This window comes from Podarcis cretensis (assembly GCF_951804945.1).
Source record: "Podarcis cretensis genome assembly, chromosome: 14".
In the NCBI taxonomy this organism is placed as follows: domain Eukaryota; kingdom Metazoa; phylum Chordata; class Lepidosauria; order Squamata; family Lacertidae; genus Podarcis; species Podarcis cretensis.
Genome location: NC_137183.1, coordinates 30,949,334 through 30,968,158, shown reverse-complemented (window position 1 = coordinate 30,968,158; position 18,825 = coordinate 30,949,334). Strand labels below are relative to the sequence as shown.

General features: G+C 53.0%; 1 protein-coding gene across 3 annotated transcripts; it reads right to left on the bottom strand.

Annotated features, from left to right (window-relative positions):
* Positions 1-454: 454 nt before the first annotated feature.
* ERN2 (endoplasmic reticulum to nucleus signaling 2) lies at positions 455-17,723 on the bottom strand. Of its 3 annotated transcripts, XM_079952760.1 has the most exons (22): positions 17,453-17,720; positions 15,567-15,684; positions 15,380-15,413; positions 14,277-14,349; positions 14,059-14,131; positions 12,785-12,907; positions 12,456-12,557; positions 10,712-10,973; positions 10,461-10,539; positions 10,211-10,361; positions 9,463-9,584; positions 9,104-9,277; positions 7,806-8,064; positions 7,524-7,617; positions 6,617-6,806; positions 4,857-4,956; positions 4,385-4,584; positions 4,016-4,163; positions 3,488-3,615; positions 3,230-3,353; positions 3,016-3,083; positions 455-1,826 (listed from the first exon to the last, which is right to left on the bottom strand). In XM_079952760.1, the coding sequence occupies exons 1-22, from the start codon at positions 17,543-17,545 to the stop codon at positions 1,650-1,652; spliced, it is 2,892 nt and encodes a 963-aa protein (XP_079808886.1). In that variant the 5' UTR covers positions 17,546-17,720; the 3' UTR covers positions 455-1,649. The 3 variants fall into 3 exon arrangements, with proteins under 3 accessions (XP_079808886.1, XP_079808887.1, XP_079808888.1); XM_079952761.1 differs by lacking the exon at positions 17,453-17,720 and having other exon boundaries at positions 14,277-14,380; positions 15,567-15,689; XM_079952762.1 differs by lacking the exon at positions 3,230-3,353 and having other exon boundaries at positions 1,697-1,826; positions 17,453-17,723.
* Positions 17,724-18,825: the final 1,102 nt, after the last annotated feature.

The window sequence follows — 18,825 nt, the reverse complement described above, 5'->3', positions numbered from 1 at the left end:
CACAGCGGTGCCGCAGAAAGAATGTAGTTGCTAAAGGGAGCCGTGGACCCAAAAGGTTGAAAGCCTCTGGTTTAACTAGATACTGCATGAAGAAGTACTTTTTCTGTCCTGACTCATCCAAAGGCCAGGGATAATCAGGGCTGGAATCCAACAGCATCTGAAGGACCACCAGCTTAGCCTGAGTGACAGAGATGCATGTTTATAGGACCTGCCCTGTTATTTCCATTGCAACTTTAAAAAATTATTTTAGCACTGATTGTTTATTTTGTTCTAAGCTACCCTGGTATCTTATGGCGAAGGGTTGGTAAGAAATCCAGTTAATAACAGTAACCCAAAACGCTGCACATTGAGCCATTGAGGTGATTCTGTAAGCAAAATGTGTGAGAAAGCCCCTGTCTCTGGGGTGGGGACACACAACACTCTAGCCTCCTCTGCTTTTACATTTAAATATATATTGTTGTTTCTTTTACAAAAAATCTTTTATTTAAAAACATTGCATTACAAAAACACTCAGAGGCAAATTATGAGCCAGCAAGACATCCTACCAGCGTACCTACAAATTGCAGCAATTGTCACTTGCTAGGATAAAACGCCACCCAAGTTGCAAGAACAGGTATGCTCAGCAATTTAACAAGTGGCTGATGTGAGTGGTCAGAGGAAGTAGCCAGATTGACAGAGCCATGTTGACACCACCAGCCTTTGTCAGGTAATGGACCCCCATGAGCTGAAGGATCTCCTACATGGAGAACTGGAGGGCACAGAGAACCTGTTCCAAGATCCAACCCCCCTGGCCCACCCCAGTTGAAATACAGCTACCAGGAACAAGTTTTTTCTCACCTACCCAGGAAATACAATTGCAGGGCTTAATCTCAGCCATTACCTCTCAGGTACCTCCCCTGCTTTTCCAGGGTGATCCATGACCCTATCTGCCAGCAATGCCCTTTTGCATTTTACCTGGGAGAAATCATAGAATCTTAAGAGTTGGAAAGGGACCCAAGGGTCATCTAGTCCAACCCCCTGCAATGCAGCAATCTCAGCTAAAGCATCCATGACAGATGAGGAGATGCCCACCCTCTCCTACCAATGGGCCTTTGTAGGAGAGGGTGGGCACCCCTCCCCGATGAACCTGGCATGAAACCTGCTCCAGAAAGCCCCCTTGCTGCAGTGGTAGCTTAGAGGGAGTTTCAGACTGCAGAGACAGGGACTTCCCCTTGATACCTATGCTGTCTCTGCTTGAAGATAAAGTAATCCTCTCTTGCATGAAGCCCTGCAAAATGCTCTATCAGTGGCATCTCCAGACAGGGCTAAAAAACCCCAAAGAGTGACTGCCTGTCACTAGATGATAATGAGCTAAACGGCCCAGTGGTCTGATTGAGAAGGAACACCTCTGTATACTGTTCTTCTACCGAAAGGTGCTTTCTGCTCTACAGGAAATTTGCTTCGCCGAAAACACAATGATGGTGGAATCCTGGAGCGGCTTTGCTGAACTGGTCCAGAGAGCATGCTGGTGTACGCTGATGCTGCCGCTCACCAATGGAGGAAATCACCCTTCCGTAACAGGGCAGCCTGGGCCCCACAGCCAGTTCTTCCATCCTCCAAGGAGATCAGTTTCCCGCCATTTGCCGCCTGCATGTCCCTGCGTGGTCCCATCATGACGGAGGGGGGTAATACGCTTGCAACGGCCTCTCTGTGGCACAAATGCGCATGGCCTGGTATGTGTGCAGCAAGAGGCAAGGGAAGCGGGACGTGAAGTACTGGACAAACCCGCGCGGGATGGCCCCCATGGTTTCCTGGACGCTGCTGGGCAGTTCGTGGTAATGGTGTTTCTGTAGGGAATAATAATAATAATAATAATAATAATAATAATAATAATAATAATAATAATAATAATTTTTATTATTTATACCCCGCCCACTCTGGGCGGCTTCCAACAAAACACTAAAATACAACAACCTATTAAACATTAAAAGCTTCCCTAAACAGGGCTGCCTTCAGATGTCTTCTAAAAGTTTGGTAGTTATTTTTCTCTTTGACATCTGGTGGGAGGGTGTTCCACAGGGCAGGTGCCACTACCGAGAAGGCCCTCTGCCTGGTTCCCTGTAGCTTTGCTTCTCGCAGCAAGGGAACTGCCAGAAGGCCCTCGGCACTGGACCTCAGTGTCCGGGCAGAACGATGGAGGTGGAGACGCTCCTTCAGGTATACTGGACCGAGGCCATTTAGGCTGGCTTTAAAGGTCAGCACCAACACTTTGAATTGTGCTCAGAAACGTTCTGAGAGCCAGTGTAGATCTTTCAAGTCCAGTGTTATATGGTCTCTGCAGCCGCTCCCAATCACCAGTCTAGCTGCCGCATTTTGGATTAGTTGTAGTTTCCGGGTTACCTTCAAAGGTAGCCCCACATAGAGTGCATTACAGTAGTCCAAGTGAGAGATAACCAGAGCATGCACCACTCTGGTGAGACAGTCTGCGGGCAGGTAGGGTCTCAGCCTGCATACCAGATGGAGCTGATGAACAGCTGCCCTGGACACAGAATTGACCTGTGTCTCCATGGACAGCCATGAGTCCAGAATGACTCCCAGGCTGCACACCTTGTCATTCAGGGGCACAGTTACCCTATTCAGGACCAGGGAGTCCTCTACACCCACCTGCCTCCTGTCCCCCAAAAACAGTACTTCTGGATTCAACTTCAATCTGTTAGCCGCCATTCATCCTCCAACCACCTCCAGACACTCACACAGGACCTTCACTGGTTCCGATTTGAAAGAGAGGTAGAGCTGGGTATCATCCGCATACTGATGAACACCCAGCCCAAGAAAGGAAGTCAAGGGCCACCCATGGCGCATCGCACAGAACCACTGTGGAAAGGAGGCAGTAGGCTGCTGTATGTTTGCACAGGCATATCCTTTGCACAGCTTCTAGTTCCACCTCCTGTTGGCCTCCTTGCTTTCTGCCCCACCAGCAACCACCGCTCTAGGGCAGGGACACACCTGGGTAATGGGGGAAAACCACAAAGGTACCTTATTCCTCATGGCCCTCAGGAGATCACGCACCGAGTTGCCTTTGTACGTACGGAACTTCCTGAGGTCTGCAGGAGGGAAATGACACAGGTGAGCACCTTCGCAGCTGCTTTTCCAGGGGAATTTGATGTTCTGTGCGGAGACTTTCTCCTGCCCCCTGTGGGTCAGAACCAGGGGGGGACGACGGGAGGAACCCTAGAAGCAGAGCCTGTACCTGTCTGCAGGGGGATGGAGATATGCGTCCGCCAGTTGTCTCTCACCACCACTTGCCCTCTGGCCTCTAGTGCACGGACAACGGGCCCATCCACCGGCTCCTTTTCAATGCGGTCGCTGACATCCTAGATGCAGAAGAGTTTGCTAAAAGCCCCCTGAGCTTTGCAAGCACATTGAAGCCTGCACTGGGAGGGTGCTGCACCTGTTGGATTTCTGCCTGGCTTGTACCCCCCCCCAGCCCACCTTCTAGGACGCTCACCTGAAAGAACTGCAGCTGCTTCTCGTGGCTCCAGAAGAAGGGGTGCAGGAGGACCTGCATGGCCGACGGACGCAAACGGGGGTCACTGCTGATCATGGCTTCTATCAATTCCCGGCCGATGACATTGTCTGGGGTGGAAGGGGGCAGGCAGAAAGTGAGCTGGGCCCTTCCCATACATTCCTGGTTAAGCTTACAATACCCATGCAAGGCATCCCGGACATTATCAACGCTTTGCAGATGGGTGGGGCTGAGATTGAGAGCGACTTGCTTAAAGCCAGCTGCTGAGTCTGCAGAGCAGAGGCAAGGTTTAGATCAGGGACATGACGGTCTGTAGCTTCACCCTGATAGCTAGATCCATTCTCACCTGTCCTCCAGGTGAGCTTGGCTGCAAATGAAGCCTGCAGGGCAGAGGGTAGGTCAAACTCTCTCCATGCACAAAGGAGGAGGAGTCAGGGATGCTTCTCTCTGTTAGCAGATGTGCCCCCCTGCCCACCTGCCCCACATAAGATAGTGGGTGGTGCTCCTTACCATGTGTCTCCTGTTGGAGATGCGCCAGCTGGTAGGCCCCGGTGAGGATGTTCGCCTGGCGGTGAAAGCCGTCTCCAAAGGGATGCTGCCCGCTGGACACGACATAATAAAATATGCAGCCGGCCGAGAAGATGTCCACTGCACTCGTCTGCCGGAGACAAAAGGAGTCCTGTGGGAAACTGCCTCTTTCTTTGCTCCCAAAGCCAGACCCTTTGCTTCCCCACCACCACCCATCCCAGGCCAGGTTAGGTCTCCAGCAGGCCTGTGGCACCCCCAACCTCCGCAGCAGAGAACCTCGTGATCCGCACGAGCTACTTCGCCCTGCCTGCATCGTAAACACAGGAGCCTGGGCAAGTGGACGCTACTCACGGGGTTCTCTTTTGGGTCCTCCCTCAGCACCTCGGGCGCAATCCACCCCTCGGTGCCCGGAATGCCGGAGCGGAGGCTGAAACTGCGCCGCCCCCTCTGCAGCTTCTTGCACAGGCCGAAATCAGAGATGATGGCGCGGATCTTCCCGTGGCTGTTTGGGGCTGAGATCAGGATGTTGCAGGGCTTCAGGTCGCGGTGGACTGAGAAGACAAACAGAGTGTTGATCGAATGGAGTGGGGAGGCAGCTGGCCCTCTGGGTACAGCCCCAGGTTCAATCCCCACCAGCCTCTCTAAGTAGGTTTGCGAGAGACTCCTGCTGGAAATCCTGGAGAGCTACTGCTGCTGCCAGTCAGTGTAGACAATACTGAGTTAGGTGGACCAGGCAACTTTCTAGGTTCCTGTGCCCTTTGAGGGGTCACCTAGGAACACCACAACCTGTCTTCAGGTGTGCGGGTAGGGAGCTTGCCCTTACCTATGCTGAGGGAGTGCAAATGACCCAACCCAGACATGGTTTGATGCAGCAGCGAGACTGGATCCAGACTTTGCCAGTTGAAAGTGGGGTTCTCCACATACTAAAAGGGGGACAGAAAGACGGGGCAGAATGACTTCGCTGGGGAGCCAAGGTTTTTCCACCACCTGCCCAGTGGGCCCTGTGCAAATCATAAATATGTGATTAAACTTAGTCTCAGAAAGATAACCTTAAAGGCACTGCCCAACTCAGAGCACAGAGATGAACCCATTCCTTACAAACCAAACAAATAACATTTTGGAGGGACTCAAATTGCAACCAGAGAACTTGAAAAAGCAAAGCAAGCCATGTACTCACGGTTTCATCAAAGTTTACTTTTCAGTATACACACTTGGGTTTTTAAAAGGGACACCGCTTTTAACCTCTGCTCCCCTGCCCCATCCCAAATATTTTTGTTGGTAGGGCTACAAGTCAAAAAGTATACTGTTTCTAATATGGCCAGCAAGCAGGGTTTTCCTTTGTAATGTTAACAAAAAGGAATCTTTTTGCCCAACATGGAGCTCAAACCCACAGCCCTGAGATAAAGAATCTCATGCTTTACCAACTGAGCTATCCAACCAGTGCAAGATGACACGTGTGTGTGTGTGTGTGTGTGTGTGTGTGTGTGTGTGGTAAGTCCCACAAGATACCATCACAAAAAGAGAACAGAAGGAGCCCATCCAACTGGCCTCTGGCAGTGGCAGCACCTCAGTTCTCATTACTCCAGAGGATGAATGGAGATGAAGTTCCCATCATCCTGCTGTACCTGTAGTGGATTCGGGCACCGAGGGGTGGATTGCACCCGAGGTGCTGAGGGAGGACCCAAAAGAGAACCCCGTGAGTAGCGTCCACTTGCCCAGGCTCCTGTGTTTACGATGCAGGCAGGGCGAAGCAGCTCGTGCGGATCACGAGGTTCTCTGCTGCGGAGGTTGGGGGTGCCACAGGCCTGCTGGAGACCTAACCTGGCCTGGGATGGGTGGTGGTGGGGAAGCAAAGGGTCTGACTTTGGGAGCAAAGAAAGAGGCAGTTTCCCACAGGACTCCTTTTGTCTCCGGCAGACGAGTGCAGTGGACATCTTCTCGGCCGGCTGCATATTTTATTATGTCGTGTCCAGCGGGCAGCATCCCTTTGGAGACGGCTTTCACCGCCAGGTGAACATCCTCACCGGGGCCTACCAGCTGGCGCATCTCCAACAGGAGACACATGGTAAGGAGCACCACCCACTATCTTATGTGGGGCAGGTGGGCAGGGGGGCACATCTGCTAACAGAGAGAAGCATCCCTGACTCCTCCTCCTTTGTGCATGGAGAGAGTTTGACCTACCCTCTGCCCTGCAGAATCCAGCTAGACTGGTAACTGGGAGTGACCACCAAGACCATATAACACCAGTCCTGAAAAACGTATTGGCTTGCAGTACGTTTCCAAGCTGACCTTGAAAGCCCTAAATGGCCTCGGTCCAGTATCCCTGAAGCAGTATCTCCAGTTCAGCCCAGAAACTAAGGTCCAGCTCCAAGGGCCTTCTAGCAGTTCCCTCACTGTGAAAAGTGAAGCCACAGGGAACCAGGCAGAAGGCCTTCTCGGTAGTGGCGCCCTCCCTGCGGAAAGCCTTCCCATCAGATGTCAAGCAAATAAACAACTATCTGACTTTTAGAAGACATTTGAAGGCCAGCCTTGTTTAGGGAAGTTTTTAATGTTTGATGTTTTATCTTCCTCCCTGCAGCTCACCTCCTGCAGCGTGGCAGAGCACAGCTCGATGGCGATGTAGTGGAACTGCCTGTCCATCTCTGTGCAGAAGTAGCGCACCACGTTGGGGTGTTCATCCGACTCGCGCAGCAGCTGCACCTCCCGATCCGCCAGGTGGATGCACTCGGGAAGCAGGCGCTTCACTGCCACTTGGCGCCCATCAAAGTGACCCCTGGCAAGGGAGAGGAAAGAAGTGGTCTATGGCTCGGCCCGCCAGGTTGGTTCAGCTGCGCCCAGTCAGTTGCACCTGGACCCCAGGGCTGGAAACTGCCAGGTGCAAGGACAGCTCCCTCTCTGGATACCTCCCTGAGCTCCAGGTGCCTTGGGAAGAAGCCTTCTTGGACATTGGTCTGCGCTTGCAGGTTGGACCACCCTCCTCCTCTCCTGCCAAAGCTCTCTCTCAATAAATCTCCCGACTCTCCCAGAAAGCAACACCTTCAGAGATGCACTGCTGAGCTCTTGCTCCTTTCTCTGCTTGGAGATCAGTCACAGAGCCAAAGGAAACTGTAGGGAAACAGCCAGCACCTGCATTGCATGCAGAAAGTCCCTGGGTTCAATCCCTAGGTAGGGCTGGGAGACAATCCTGTCTGAAATCCTGGAGAGCTGCTGCCAGTCCGTGCAGACAATGCTGAGCTAGATGGACCAACGCTCTGGCTCAGGACATCGGAAGCTTATAAAGAGTCAGACCATTGCTCTACATAGCCCAGTATTGTTAACACTGACTGGCAGCAGCTCTCTAGGGTTTCAAGACAGGAGTCTCTCCCAGGCCTACCTGGAGCTGTTGGGGACTAAACCAAGATCCTTCTGCATGTCATCTCTGCCACCGAGTTGCGGACCTTCCAGGAGAAGGTATATCCTTCTGTTCCGGGTTCACCCAGGCACCTCTTACCTGAAGACAAAGGTGCCCCCTGCCCCACGGCCCAGGACATCTTTGGGATTGAAGGAGATCTTCCCCACCTGGATGGTTTCTAGGTCAGCACCTGCTGCGAGGAGAGAGGGAGAGGGAGAGGGAGAGTGGCTGATGCTCAGAAGGGCAGGCGGAGGCCACTCCAGGCTCAGAATGCCAGGTGTTGCCTGAATCCCACCTGGCTGAGGGAGCTCAGTACCACCCCCCACCCCCCGCAAAGCAAAATGAAAACCTTGGCTGCACCAGGACTTTGACAGCACCAACCTGGGCTGCTGCTTCTGAGAAGAAGACTCTGGCTCGTCTCCCCATCCGTCCATTCAGAAGAAGAAGAAGGGCCCAAACTCTGGTCTGGAGTTATTCCTGGTGAATCCCTGGAGGCTGTGGGAGTATGCTCCCCAGAGCTGTGACTGGCAGGGGGCCGCCCCATTCCTTGCTCCTGCTGCAGGAGCTGCAACTTCTCCTCCAGCTGCTGGTGCAACAGCTGCTGACGCTGCTGCTCTTGGTTCTGTTGCTGTTGCATTTGCTGGGTGGGAGGTAAGAATGAATAATAATAATAATAATAATAATAATAATAATAATAATAATTTATCTGGCTGGGTTTCCCCAGCCACACTGAGCGGTTTCCAACAAAGATTAAAAATACATCAAAGTGTCACACATTAAAAACTTCCCTGAACAGGGCTGCCTTCAGATGTCTTCTAAATGTTAGGTAGTTGTTTATCTCGTTGACACCTGATGGGAGGGCATTCCACAGGGCGGGCGCCACTACCGAGAAGGCCCTCTGCCTGATTCCCTGTAGCTTTGCTTCTTGCAGTGAGGGAACCGCCAGAAGGCCCTTGGCACTGGACCTCAGCGTCTGGGCAGAACGATGGGAGTGGAGACGCTCCTTCAGGAATGAAACACACCACCCATGTCTTTAGCCCCTTCCCTAGTATGGGAGTGGGAGGGCTACCTGGATCCTGGGCTGCCTGGATCCTGCCACAGACAACACAGGTATTGGGATTTGACCTCTGAGGCAGGATTTAGCATTCCAAAGTTTCTAGTCCTCATTGCTGTGCAGACAGGAGGTTCCCTTCCCATCATGGCGCAGGTGGCAGGTTAATATAAGAACATAATAAGAGCTCTGTGGCCCATCTAGACCAGTGTCCTGTTCTCACAGGGGCCACCAAGATGCCTGTGGGAAACCCACAAACAGGATTCAAGGACAAGAGCACTCTTTCCCCCTCCTGCAACTGGTATTCAGAGCCATTACTGCCTCTGACCATGGAGGTACAGCATAGCCCTCATGCCTAGTAGCCACCAAGAGATAGCCCTCAGGACTATGGATTTGTCTCATCCTCCTTTAAAGCCACCCAAGTCGGTGGCCATCGCCACTTCCTGCAGGAGTGAGTTCCATAGTTTAACAAAGAAGCACGTTCTTCTTTGAAGTCGAGGGCTGATCTCAGGGCAGAAAAGTGGGTGGCCAGGCAGGACTAGAGAGCCAGGACTCACTGCTGTGTGTGTGTGGGGGGGGGGGGGGGAACAGTACTTCCTAAAGGGGAAAAAGACCAAAGCCCACTCACCCAGAGGAGGAGGAAGAAGAGCCCCCCGCCCAGGAACACAGCAGCCACGCCAGCCGTTGCCAGCTCCAAGCGGCTGAACCCAGGGTAAATCTCTGTCTGCTCCATCTCCAAGCGGGGGTCTGTGCTGTGCCAGCCATCCTCAGCATGTGCCCTCTGGCTATGTGAGGCCAGGAACTGAAACAGGCAAATGCCATAAATAATGATAAGCAAAACATACCCCTGTACCTACATATTAGGCACACAGACACCCTTGGCAAGTCTGCCTTCTGGGGTGTCCTCTCTCGCCATCCAGACCCCTATTCTCTATCACAGAAGCAGCTTTAGCACTCACACACACACCCCACCCTTGCTCCGCTCACATCGTCAAAGAGGGTCCTGGGAGAGGAGCTGTGGGACAGGATGACCTCTGGGCTCCTCCGCAGAGTCTGGGGGAAAGCTCTCAGCATGGTGGTGTGGACCACAGGTGGCAACTCGTGGTGCCCTGCGGGGAAATAAAAGATTCTGCTTTATTTGTGGTTCTGCAGGTAAAGGTAAAAATGTAAGGGACCCCTGGATCATTACGTCCGGTCAAAGGTGACTATGGGGTTACGGCGCTCATCTCACTTTCAGGCCGAGGGAGCAGGTGTTTGTCCGCAGACAGCTTTCCGGGTCATGTGGCCAGAATGACTAAACTGCTTCTGGCGCAATGGGACACCGTGACAGAAACCAAAGCGCACAGATACACCGTTTACCTTCCCACCACAGTGGTGCCTATTTATCTATTTGCACTGGCGTGCTTTTGAACTGCTAGGTTGGCAGGAGCTGGGACAGAGCAATGGGAGCTCACCCCGTTGTGCGGATTCGAACCGCCAACCTTCTGATCGGCAAGCCAATCTGCAATGCTTGCCCAATGGAGTCACATTGCTGCTGCTTGAGGGGGCATCCTGGAGCCATAGCAGTGGTTCCCAAAGTGGGAGGTATCATCCCTTCCCCATTTCTTTTGTATGCAAAGCAAAATTTTAAAAAGGGGGCCAAAGCTTCATAATGGTGTGTGTGTGTGTGTGTGTGTGTGTGTGTGTGTGTGTGTGTGTCTATCTGTCTGTCTGCTTAGGGAGGAAGGCGACCCACCGATCAGCAGCCACTGGCTATGAGGGATGGTGATGCTGCCCTGTGGGTACTTGACGCTCGTGCTGGGCGTGATCTCGCACTCGCCGGACTTCTGGATCGTCACGTCTTCTGTGGTGGGGCCACTGCTGCGGGCCAGTGTCAGCCCCTGAGGCTGTAGCAGGTGGGGACACACAAAAAAAAGTTCCGTGAGCACCCTGCTCCTCCTCCTCCACCTGCCCAGGGCCACCCAAGGGGTGAAGAGGGCACTCACAACAAGAGCTGTGCCCTCGTGCACCAAGGACGTCAAGGCGTAGAAACCTGCAGCGTACTTGCCCACGTACAGCGTTGGCCTAGAAAATTGGGGAATGGGGTGGAGAGGGTGCACATCAGTCACACCGTAGGGCAAAGCTCAACATTCTAGCAGAGAACTTGCCAGCACAACCTGAGCAGTCTCCCGCTTGCTGTGGATTAAGCCTGCGGAACTCACTGCCACAGGACACCCCACCCCACCCAAATACCCACAGCAGCCGAGTCTTGGCGGTGAAGTCCTTGGTGGACTGGTAGTTCCAGTGGATGAAGAAATGAGTGTCTTGGGAGCGCAGGACGAGGTAGCGCAGACTCTCCACGGCAACGTTGAGGTAGGGCATCTGCCGCAAGCTGTCCTGGCGCCAGGTGTACACGCCAACCACAGGGGAGCCGTAGTCCTGCATCCACAGCACCTGCCCACTCTCCTTGCCAACCGTCACCAGCAGGCCGTCTCCGCTAGAGGCAAAGTGGGCCATTTCTGGGCAGAGGGTGAAGGTTAAGGAAAACCAGTAAGTGGCTTCCCTGAACAATGTTATCTCGCTTTCCAGAGGGGTAGTTCCTGGTGCATCTGGTAAAATGGTCTGCAGTCCGTGCACATTTATGATGCAAGAAGAAAAGGTTGTCTTTAATGAGCCACAAGACTCTATGTTGCAAACCCTCCAAGTGTCCTGACTTTCCAGGGACAGCCCTGGAATTATGAAAGCAATCCCAGCTTCTGATCTGATCCAAGAATATCCCTATTTCCCTCCTCCCAGCAACGCTGCCACTGAGCTCCGGGAAGAGGATGAGCCAGAGCTTGCCCTGAGCGATGGCAGTGGCAGCTATGAGGAAGCATCCCACTGCCTCTCCATGGCTGCTGCTGCCAGCCTCTTCCCTTGGGCAGCTTGTAGCGGTTGCTGGAGATCAGGCAAGGAGGAGGAGGAGAGGTTGCTGTCACTGAGGCCCAGCCCAGCATGATGCCCCAGCTCAGAGGGGCAGGCAGAGGGCAGGCCCACCCTGGGTGGGAAGAAAGGGGGAGCAGAGTGCAAGGAGTCTTGATTTTTTTTTAAATTAAATGCTTTGTGCATCCGCATCTAATCTCACCCCTTTAAAAAATTTATGTACTCGTGTGTCTTTCTCTTTTTGTAAATCTACCAAACAATAAAATCAAATAAAAATGGGGTTAATGGGTTTTCTTAGGATGGTGGAGGGCGTGTGAGCTGTGTCCCATTGGTGCTGTGGTGGTGGAAATGCTCAGGGGTGCAGGATAAAAAGAGGGGGTTGAGGAGGGTCACTTGTGGGGCACTTGAAGCAATGCCAACCTTCTCTTTGCAAACCCAGCTGCGAAAGAAAGTTGAGGGTGGGGGGGAGTGGGGGGGGAGTGTGGGGGGGGGAGTTATGGGTGGGTGGAGCTGCACCCCCTAGATCAACAAAAATTCTTGAAAAGCATAGAAAGTAGTCAGTTAGCTGAGGTTCTGCCTCCCCCAGCAGAAGCCTCCCTCCCTCCAATGAAAGCCTGCCACCTGCAATGTCCTATTTTTGGGGTATACAGCGGACGCTTGGGTTATGAACGTAATCCATGCGGGATGCACGTTTGCAACCCGCAGTGTCCGCAACCTGCAGCGGCACATCTGCGCATGCACGGGTTGCGATTCGGCACTTCTGCGCATGCGCAAAACACGATTTAGCACTTCTGTGCATGTGCGACTGCCGAAACCTGGAAATAACCCATTCCAGTACTTCTGTGTTTTGGTGGTCCGCAACCAAAAAAACACAACCTGAAGCATCTGTAACCCAAGGTATGACTGTATTTACTCATGGTTTCCCCCAAAAAGCTCAAAAACTTGGGGGGAAGGGGTGATATTCTAAAAGAAGCTCAACAACTTTGGCTACTCCCCTAACAATCCTGGCTACGCCCATGGATGGACCCACATCACCTGCCCAGCCAAGGCCCTTCTCTTTTGCCTTTCCAGTTACCCACCGTAGTCATTGTTCTGGTCCTGAAACGGGACAGAGTACTCGAGGTAGGTGGCGTTCCAGCGCAGGTGGCGGGACTTGGTGTCATACATGGTGATGATGTACTCTGCAGGCGGAAAATACCTGGTGTGGTCACAGAGCCTGTCACATCCCACCCACTTCCAGGAGCAAGGCACATTCAAGGCCTGCATGTTCTTGACCGCACCAGCATTGGGCAAATGGTGTGGATATCTGCTTCCTGTGGGATTCTGCTCAGGAGCCAAGAAGGGAGTTCCTGCTCCTTCCTGCAATAAACTATTACGTTTACAAGCCAAAAAGGGCACCCAGACTTACGAGTGCGTCCAATGTAGAGCAGTGGAGTTTGGGGGCACAGACCATCCCAAGCCTCGGTAGACAGTGTGGTCTGCTTCTTCCCAGATGCTGGATCCACGACAAACCATGTGTCCTCTTTTTTCCCTGGGGAAATTGCAGTGGGGAGAGGGATTTTTGCTTGGTACCCATTGCAGGTAAAGGTAAAGGGACCCCTGACCATTAGGTCCAGTCGTGGCTGACTCTGGGGTTGCGGCGCTCATCTTGCTTTACTGGCCGAGGGAGCCGGCGTACAGCTTCTGGGTCATGTGGCCAGCATGACTAAGCCGCTTCTGGCGAACCAGAGCAGCGCACAGAAATGCCGTTTACCTTCCCGCTGGAGTGGTATCTATTTATCTACTTGCACTTTGACATGCTTTCGAACTGCTAGGTTGGCAGGAGCAGGGACCAGCCATCCCATAAATGGGTGGGTGGCACTATCGGCATAATCCGCCTCATTATATCTGAATGTGCACAGTGGTCCACACAAGCTCATACCTTATTTCTAAACTGAGAAGAGCTGGGGATCAAATCTGCTTCTCACTTAAGAAATCTATTTGTTTATTTCAGTGATTCCTGAATTTTTCTGGGCTACTGCCCCCTTGGTTCCCTAAACTCATCCCCTATGCCTCCTACGCTGCAGTATAAAAAGCATTATTCAGAATAGTGGTTTGCATGACCCACCGAGGAAGATAATAACACAATAAAATTCAAAACAGGAACCATTAATGGCACATTGATTCAAAATCCAGTTAAAACCGATTTGTTTAATTACGGTAATTCAAGAAAACCTGATGAGTTTGATCCAGTAATGCCGGTTTTTCAAAGTGTGAAAAGTGCACCTGTCTGCCACCCCCTTGTCTCTCAGCTCCACCCCCCAGGTAATCCCACCCCCACTGGATTTTATTTGATAAAACTGTGTACACCACTTCATTGTAAATAAAACCTCTAGGATGATTGTTCTTCTGACTTCCTACAGTCCTTTCATTGGTGAGGGAAAGGAACTCCACACGTACTCAGAGGCACTCTGATTCAAAATGCAAACAGGCTCCACAATACCCTCTGCTTCACATACTTGCTCAGCCATCCAGAAACTAACTAGGATCCTAATTGTTGCGTAAGTTGACTGTTGTTGCTTTAGTTCTCTGCACACCACTTAGAGATATATCTTATATATTAAGTAGTACAGAATTTTTAGTAGTTATCATCATCACCACTCCCTGACTCACAGCTGCCCCACACATCCCACCAGCTTATACCTGTGTAGAGAATCCCATCGGAGCTTCGGCAAGGAGAAGACTGGACCAGCTCAGGGATGGTGAAAGGCAGCTTCTGTAGCAGAGATAGATGGGCTAAAAGTAAAAAATGCAGCCCAGGGCCACCTCCCCCTACTTTGAGGGGGCCCTCCTGTGCTAGAGAGCCAGCCTGCCTCCCCTAGAGCCACCCAGCCTCCCTCTGCTGCTCCCAGGCAACTCACCATAAGGCCTTCCTTGTTCTTGCCTCCCAGGACATACAAGCTGCCATCATTTGGGTCTGGAAGAAATGCTGGCCTGAGCCAGGAACACAGACGAAAGACAACAGCTGCTCAGTTGCTGCTGCTCCTCTTCCTCTGGGCAAAAGTGCTCCCTGCCTCTCTGGGCAAGTAGCTACTTTGCTACGCTCAGAATTACAACTCAGGGGATCCACACACACCCCTCCACCGATTCACATACCACCAGCCAGCAGGCAATGCATCCCGGAGCCCTCTGCTAGCACCCCAGTCTGAACTTGGTACCCAGAGCAGAATTTGGCATCGGGAAAAGCTCAAAATTCATGCTTTTCCATTCATTCATTCATTTTAAAAATCCCAACATTTGTGCAGATTTCACAGAGCTGATTCTCACAGCTGTTGTCTGGACCCCTGGAGCAGTAACTGCTCTCTTATTTTCCCTGATGGTTTAAGTACCATTTCCAAACCTTTTACCCCACCTCTCTGTCTCTTTCTTCTGCCTCTGACACCAGGGGTGGGGAACCTCATGCCCAGGGGCCAAATGTGGCCTCCCAAGCCTCTCCATCCCACTCTCCCCAGGCCACACCTCCTATCCCAAGGCCACACCCCCACCAGCCCTGCTTCCCACTCTTCCTTACCAGACTTGAACCCTGATAATGCCTTTCCTTTGCCTGGATGGAAGATAGAATGGTGTGAGTGTGTAGCAACTAACCTGGTGCCCAGAGGTGAAATCTGCATTTCTTGCCATGCCCACTCTTGCCTATGGCTCTGCCCACCACAGAAGAGCATCTGCCAGAGGGTTGCCCCAAAATGAAAATGGCTTTTGGGCTGAAAAGGGTTCCTTATTCTTGTCCTACAACATCTGCATCTTGGAAAGGGGCCAGGCAGGTGGGATGTACAAACAAACCACATCTGGGTTACTCTTAGGGCATGGAAAGAGGACACTTTTGGCTGTCACCTCCGGACAAAACTGGGAACCCATCTGGCTGGCTTGCTGAAGTCCTTGGGAGTCAGGCTGTGGATTGGGAAGACAGCTGTTCCTACCAAGGGGAAAGCACCCCAGCCCTTTTCCTGCAAGAGGCTACACTCACTCTGCCACGTAATCCGGCACCTGCAGAGGTGGATCTGGAAGGAGAAAGTGGAGGGGTGCTTACTCAGATTATTATTATTATTATTATTATTATTATTATTATTATTATGCCCAGCCCTGCAAGGTGAGAGGCATCTAGCCAGTGCCAAACTCCAACCCAGCATCCATGGGTTTCTGCTGCTACTCACCATCCTTCAGGGTCCACTTGACATCTCCTGTCTTTCTGCTCACTGCGTGGAGGTTCCCGTCAAGGGTTGACACGAAGAGCAGCGTTTCTGCAACAGTGGGTGTGCTGCCAGCAAGACACTGGGGGGGGGGGGGCAGGCCAGGAAGAGATGAAGCGGGGTGAGTTTGGAACACAGAGCCACAGCAAGGTCCTTTTCCTGCCTTCTTCTGCACAGTCGCTCCAGAGGGTGGTCCTGTGCTGCCAGCTTCCACCCCTTCCTTACTATCAGGGTTACCCTAGTAGAACTCAGCAGCCCCATCTCAACAGGCACCAGACAGCACTGCAGAGCCAACTAGGTGGCTGACTTGGTGCATGGTGGTAGACTGGACCAGATGACCCTTTAGGTCCCTTCCAGCTCTTCTGTGATTCTACGACTCAGTCTAAGGCAGCTCAAGCAAAGGGCCTCTGCTCAGGAGCAGAACATGTGCTTGGCATGCAGAATCTCCCAGGTTCAGCTCCCTCATGGCATCTGCAGGAAGGGCTGGGGAAAGTCTTCCCCTGAGACATGCTACTGCTGCTGCTGCTGCCAGTCAGTGTAGGCAGTCCTGAACTAGATGGACCAATGGTCTTCTCAAAACTTGATTTGAGTGTCTTGGTGGTCCTGCCTGCAGCCTCCAACCCTGGCAGCAGAGCCTTCCCAGGTAAAAGAGAGGACCTAGTTTTGCCAGGTAGTGGGGAGGAAAGGGGACCCTGTGGGGATGGCACCCAGTGATCACATCCACCCCATATTTCTGAAGCGCTCCTATGCCACTCAGAGAGGCATGGAGCACAGTTAAGCCACGGAACCTGCTCCTGCAGATGGGCTTTAAAAGAGAATGGCATAGATGGCTTTAAAGAGGATTGGAGAAATCCATGGAGGGCTATCAATGGCTAGTAGCCAGAGTGGCTATTCTCAGCCTCCTTGGTCAGAGGCAGCAATGCTTCAGCTGCTGGAAAGCACAGGAGGGGAGAGGCCCCTTGTGCTGGGCTCCTGCTTAGGGGTTTCCCATTGGGGCATTTGGTTGGCCCCTGTGAGAACAAGAGGCTGGACTAGATGCGCCATGGGCTGATCCAGAAGGCTTACTCCCAAGATACCTGAAGAAACGAGTTCCCACGCTTTCTCGGGGAAAGGAACAATAACGCTCGAAGTGGTTTGTGTGTGTGACATTCGCCCACCCCACGACCCCGCTTCCGGGTCTGCCAGAGAAACCCCTGCAGCAGGGGACCTGCCATATTCGGGCGCATTCCTGGAGGGCAACAGCCGGACTTGTGCCAGCTCACCTGCTGCGCCCGCCCGCCAACTCCAGCCGGGCGCACCCTTTGGGCAAACAGCTTAGCAAACACGGCGGTGGAGGGGAGAGTGAGAGTCTTCCTTCTCCTCCTGCTCCTCCTCCTCCTCCTCCTCGGGACCAGGAGGAGAAAGCCAGCCTTCTCCTCAGCCCCCCACCCTGCTGTCTGAAAGCGCCCCCATTTCCACGCCCCCTTTTCTTTTTGTCCTCGCGAAGGACTAGCGCCTTGGCGGGGCCGGCATCATGCTCTGCTTCAGGAAAAGAAGACTTAGGGGAGCAGGAAAGAAAGCCATCTCCTCTTGTCTTCAAGGGCTCCGGGACTCAGGAGAGCGCTGAATGGTGTTTTTTTTTTTTTTTTGGGGGGGGGTGGATTGCTCCGCGGGCTTCCAAGTTGGCAGAGTCAGCCCACGGCGGGGAGAGGGGGGTCTGTCCCAACGCCCTACAGGGGGGAAGCCTTGGGCATCCCGACAGCATCTCCCACCAGCCCTGGGCTTAGGATCCACTCCTGCAGCTGGGCTCGGCTGGGGCTGGTGGGCATCAGATCTTAGGAGGCGACACCCCACGCCCCACACAGCCTTACCTGGGCTAGCAGGGCGCCGAGGAGGAGGAGGAGGAGGAGCAGACGCGGTTCGCGGGTGCCCCGTCGGGGCTGTTGCTCCGGAGAGTAGCGCATGACTGCTCTTGCCGCGGGTTCCGGGCATCCTCCTCCTCATTTGTTCCAGGGGCCGCGACTACAGCCGAGACCCCCGCAAGCCCGACGCCCCGGCTCCATTCCGGCAGGTTCCGCACAGGGAGGAGCCGGACCTGCCACGCTACCGCCTTCCCGGGCGCTGCTGCCCCACCTGGCACACGCCTCCGCCCCAGATCCGGGTCCCTGCCCTGCCCTGCCGGGACCAACAGCCAGGAGGACGGGGCTCACTGATTTCCCCTTCCCAAGCACTCCCCCCCCCCCGCCCACCGCCAGTAGAATAGGCACTCTGCACGGGCCCAGAGGCACACAGAGGATTTCAGTTCTTTATGAGGATGGCTGCTTTTGCAAACACACGTGCATGTGTGTATGAGAGATAGAGATTCCCACTTCTGAGGGTCAGGGCTTTCCATTGCTCAGACCCAGCCAGAACCAGGAAGTGGGACATGCTGGGCAGGGTGGTAAGGAAGGCTGCTGGCACTAATGAAGAGAGCAGAAGGAAGCAAAGGCAACAACCGAGCATATACAAAGTGCAGAGTGAGCATGTGCAAAGAGCCCTTCCTTTTTTGAGTTTGGAAAAAAGAACAGCCCTTTCCCCAATTCCAGAACCCCTCCTCAAATGGCATTTTGAACTCCAGATCCCCCTCCCAGTGAAAGTAAGGAGAGCTGGGTTATGAGCTGGCAGTGCTGCTCTCACACACCTTTTCAGATACAGCCTTGAAACCACAATCTGCCCACAGATCTCACTAGCAGGAAGTGCTGGACAAAAAACTGCGCAGGCGGAGAAGGAAACACATTGGAAGGACTGTACAAGGCCAACCAGGAACCTGTCCGTTTGGCCTTCACTCCTCAGTTGCATGAACAGCTGCCCAAGACCAGTCCAGCAGCTCCAAGATGTAATATTAAACTTCCCACCTTTGTGCCCAACACAGAGTAGCTTTTTATCCACTCAACAGGGATGCCAAGTACTCCTTCACACAGTGCAGAGTTAAAATTATGGAACTTGCTCCCACAGGAGGCAGGGAATGATGTCCACCAACTTGGAGGTCTTCAAAATAAAATTAGACAAATTTGTGGAGGAGAGGGCTATTGATGGCTACCAGCCATGGTGGCTATTGCTTTGGATCTACTGGAAATCACTGGAGTGTTCTTGTGCTCTGGTCCTGCTAGCTGGCTTCCCATTGGGGTATCTGGTTGGCCACTGTGGGAATAGGATTCTGAGCCAGATGGGCCACTAGCCTGTTCCAGCAGGTGGTTCTTATGTT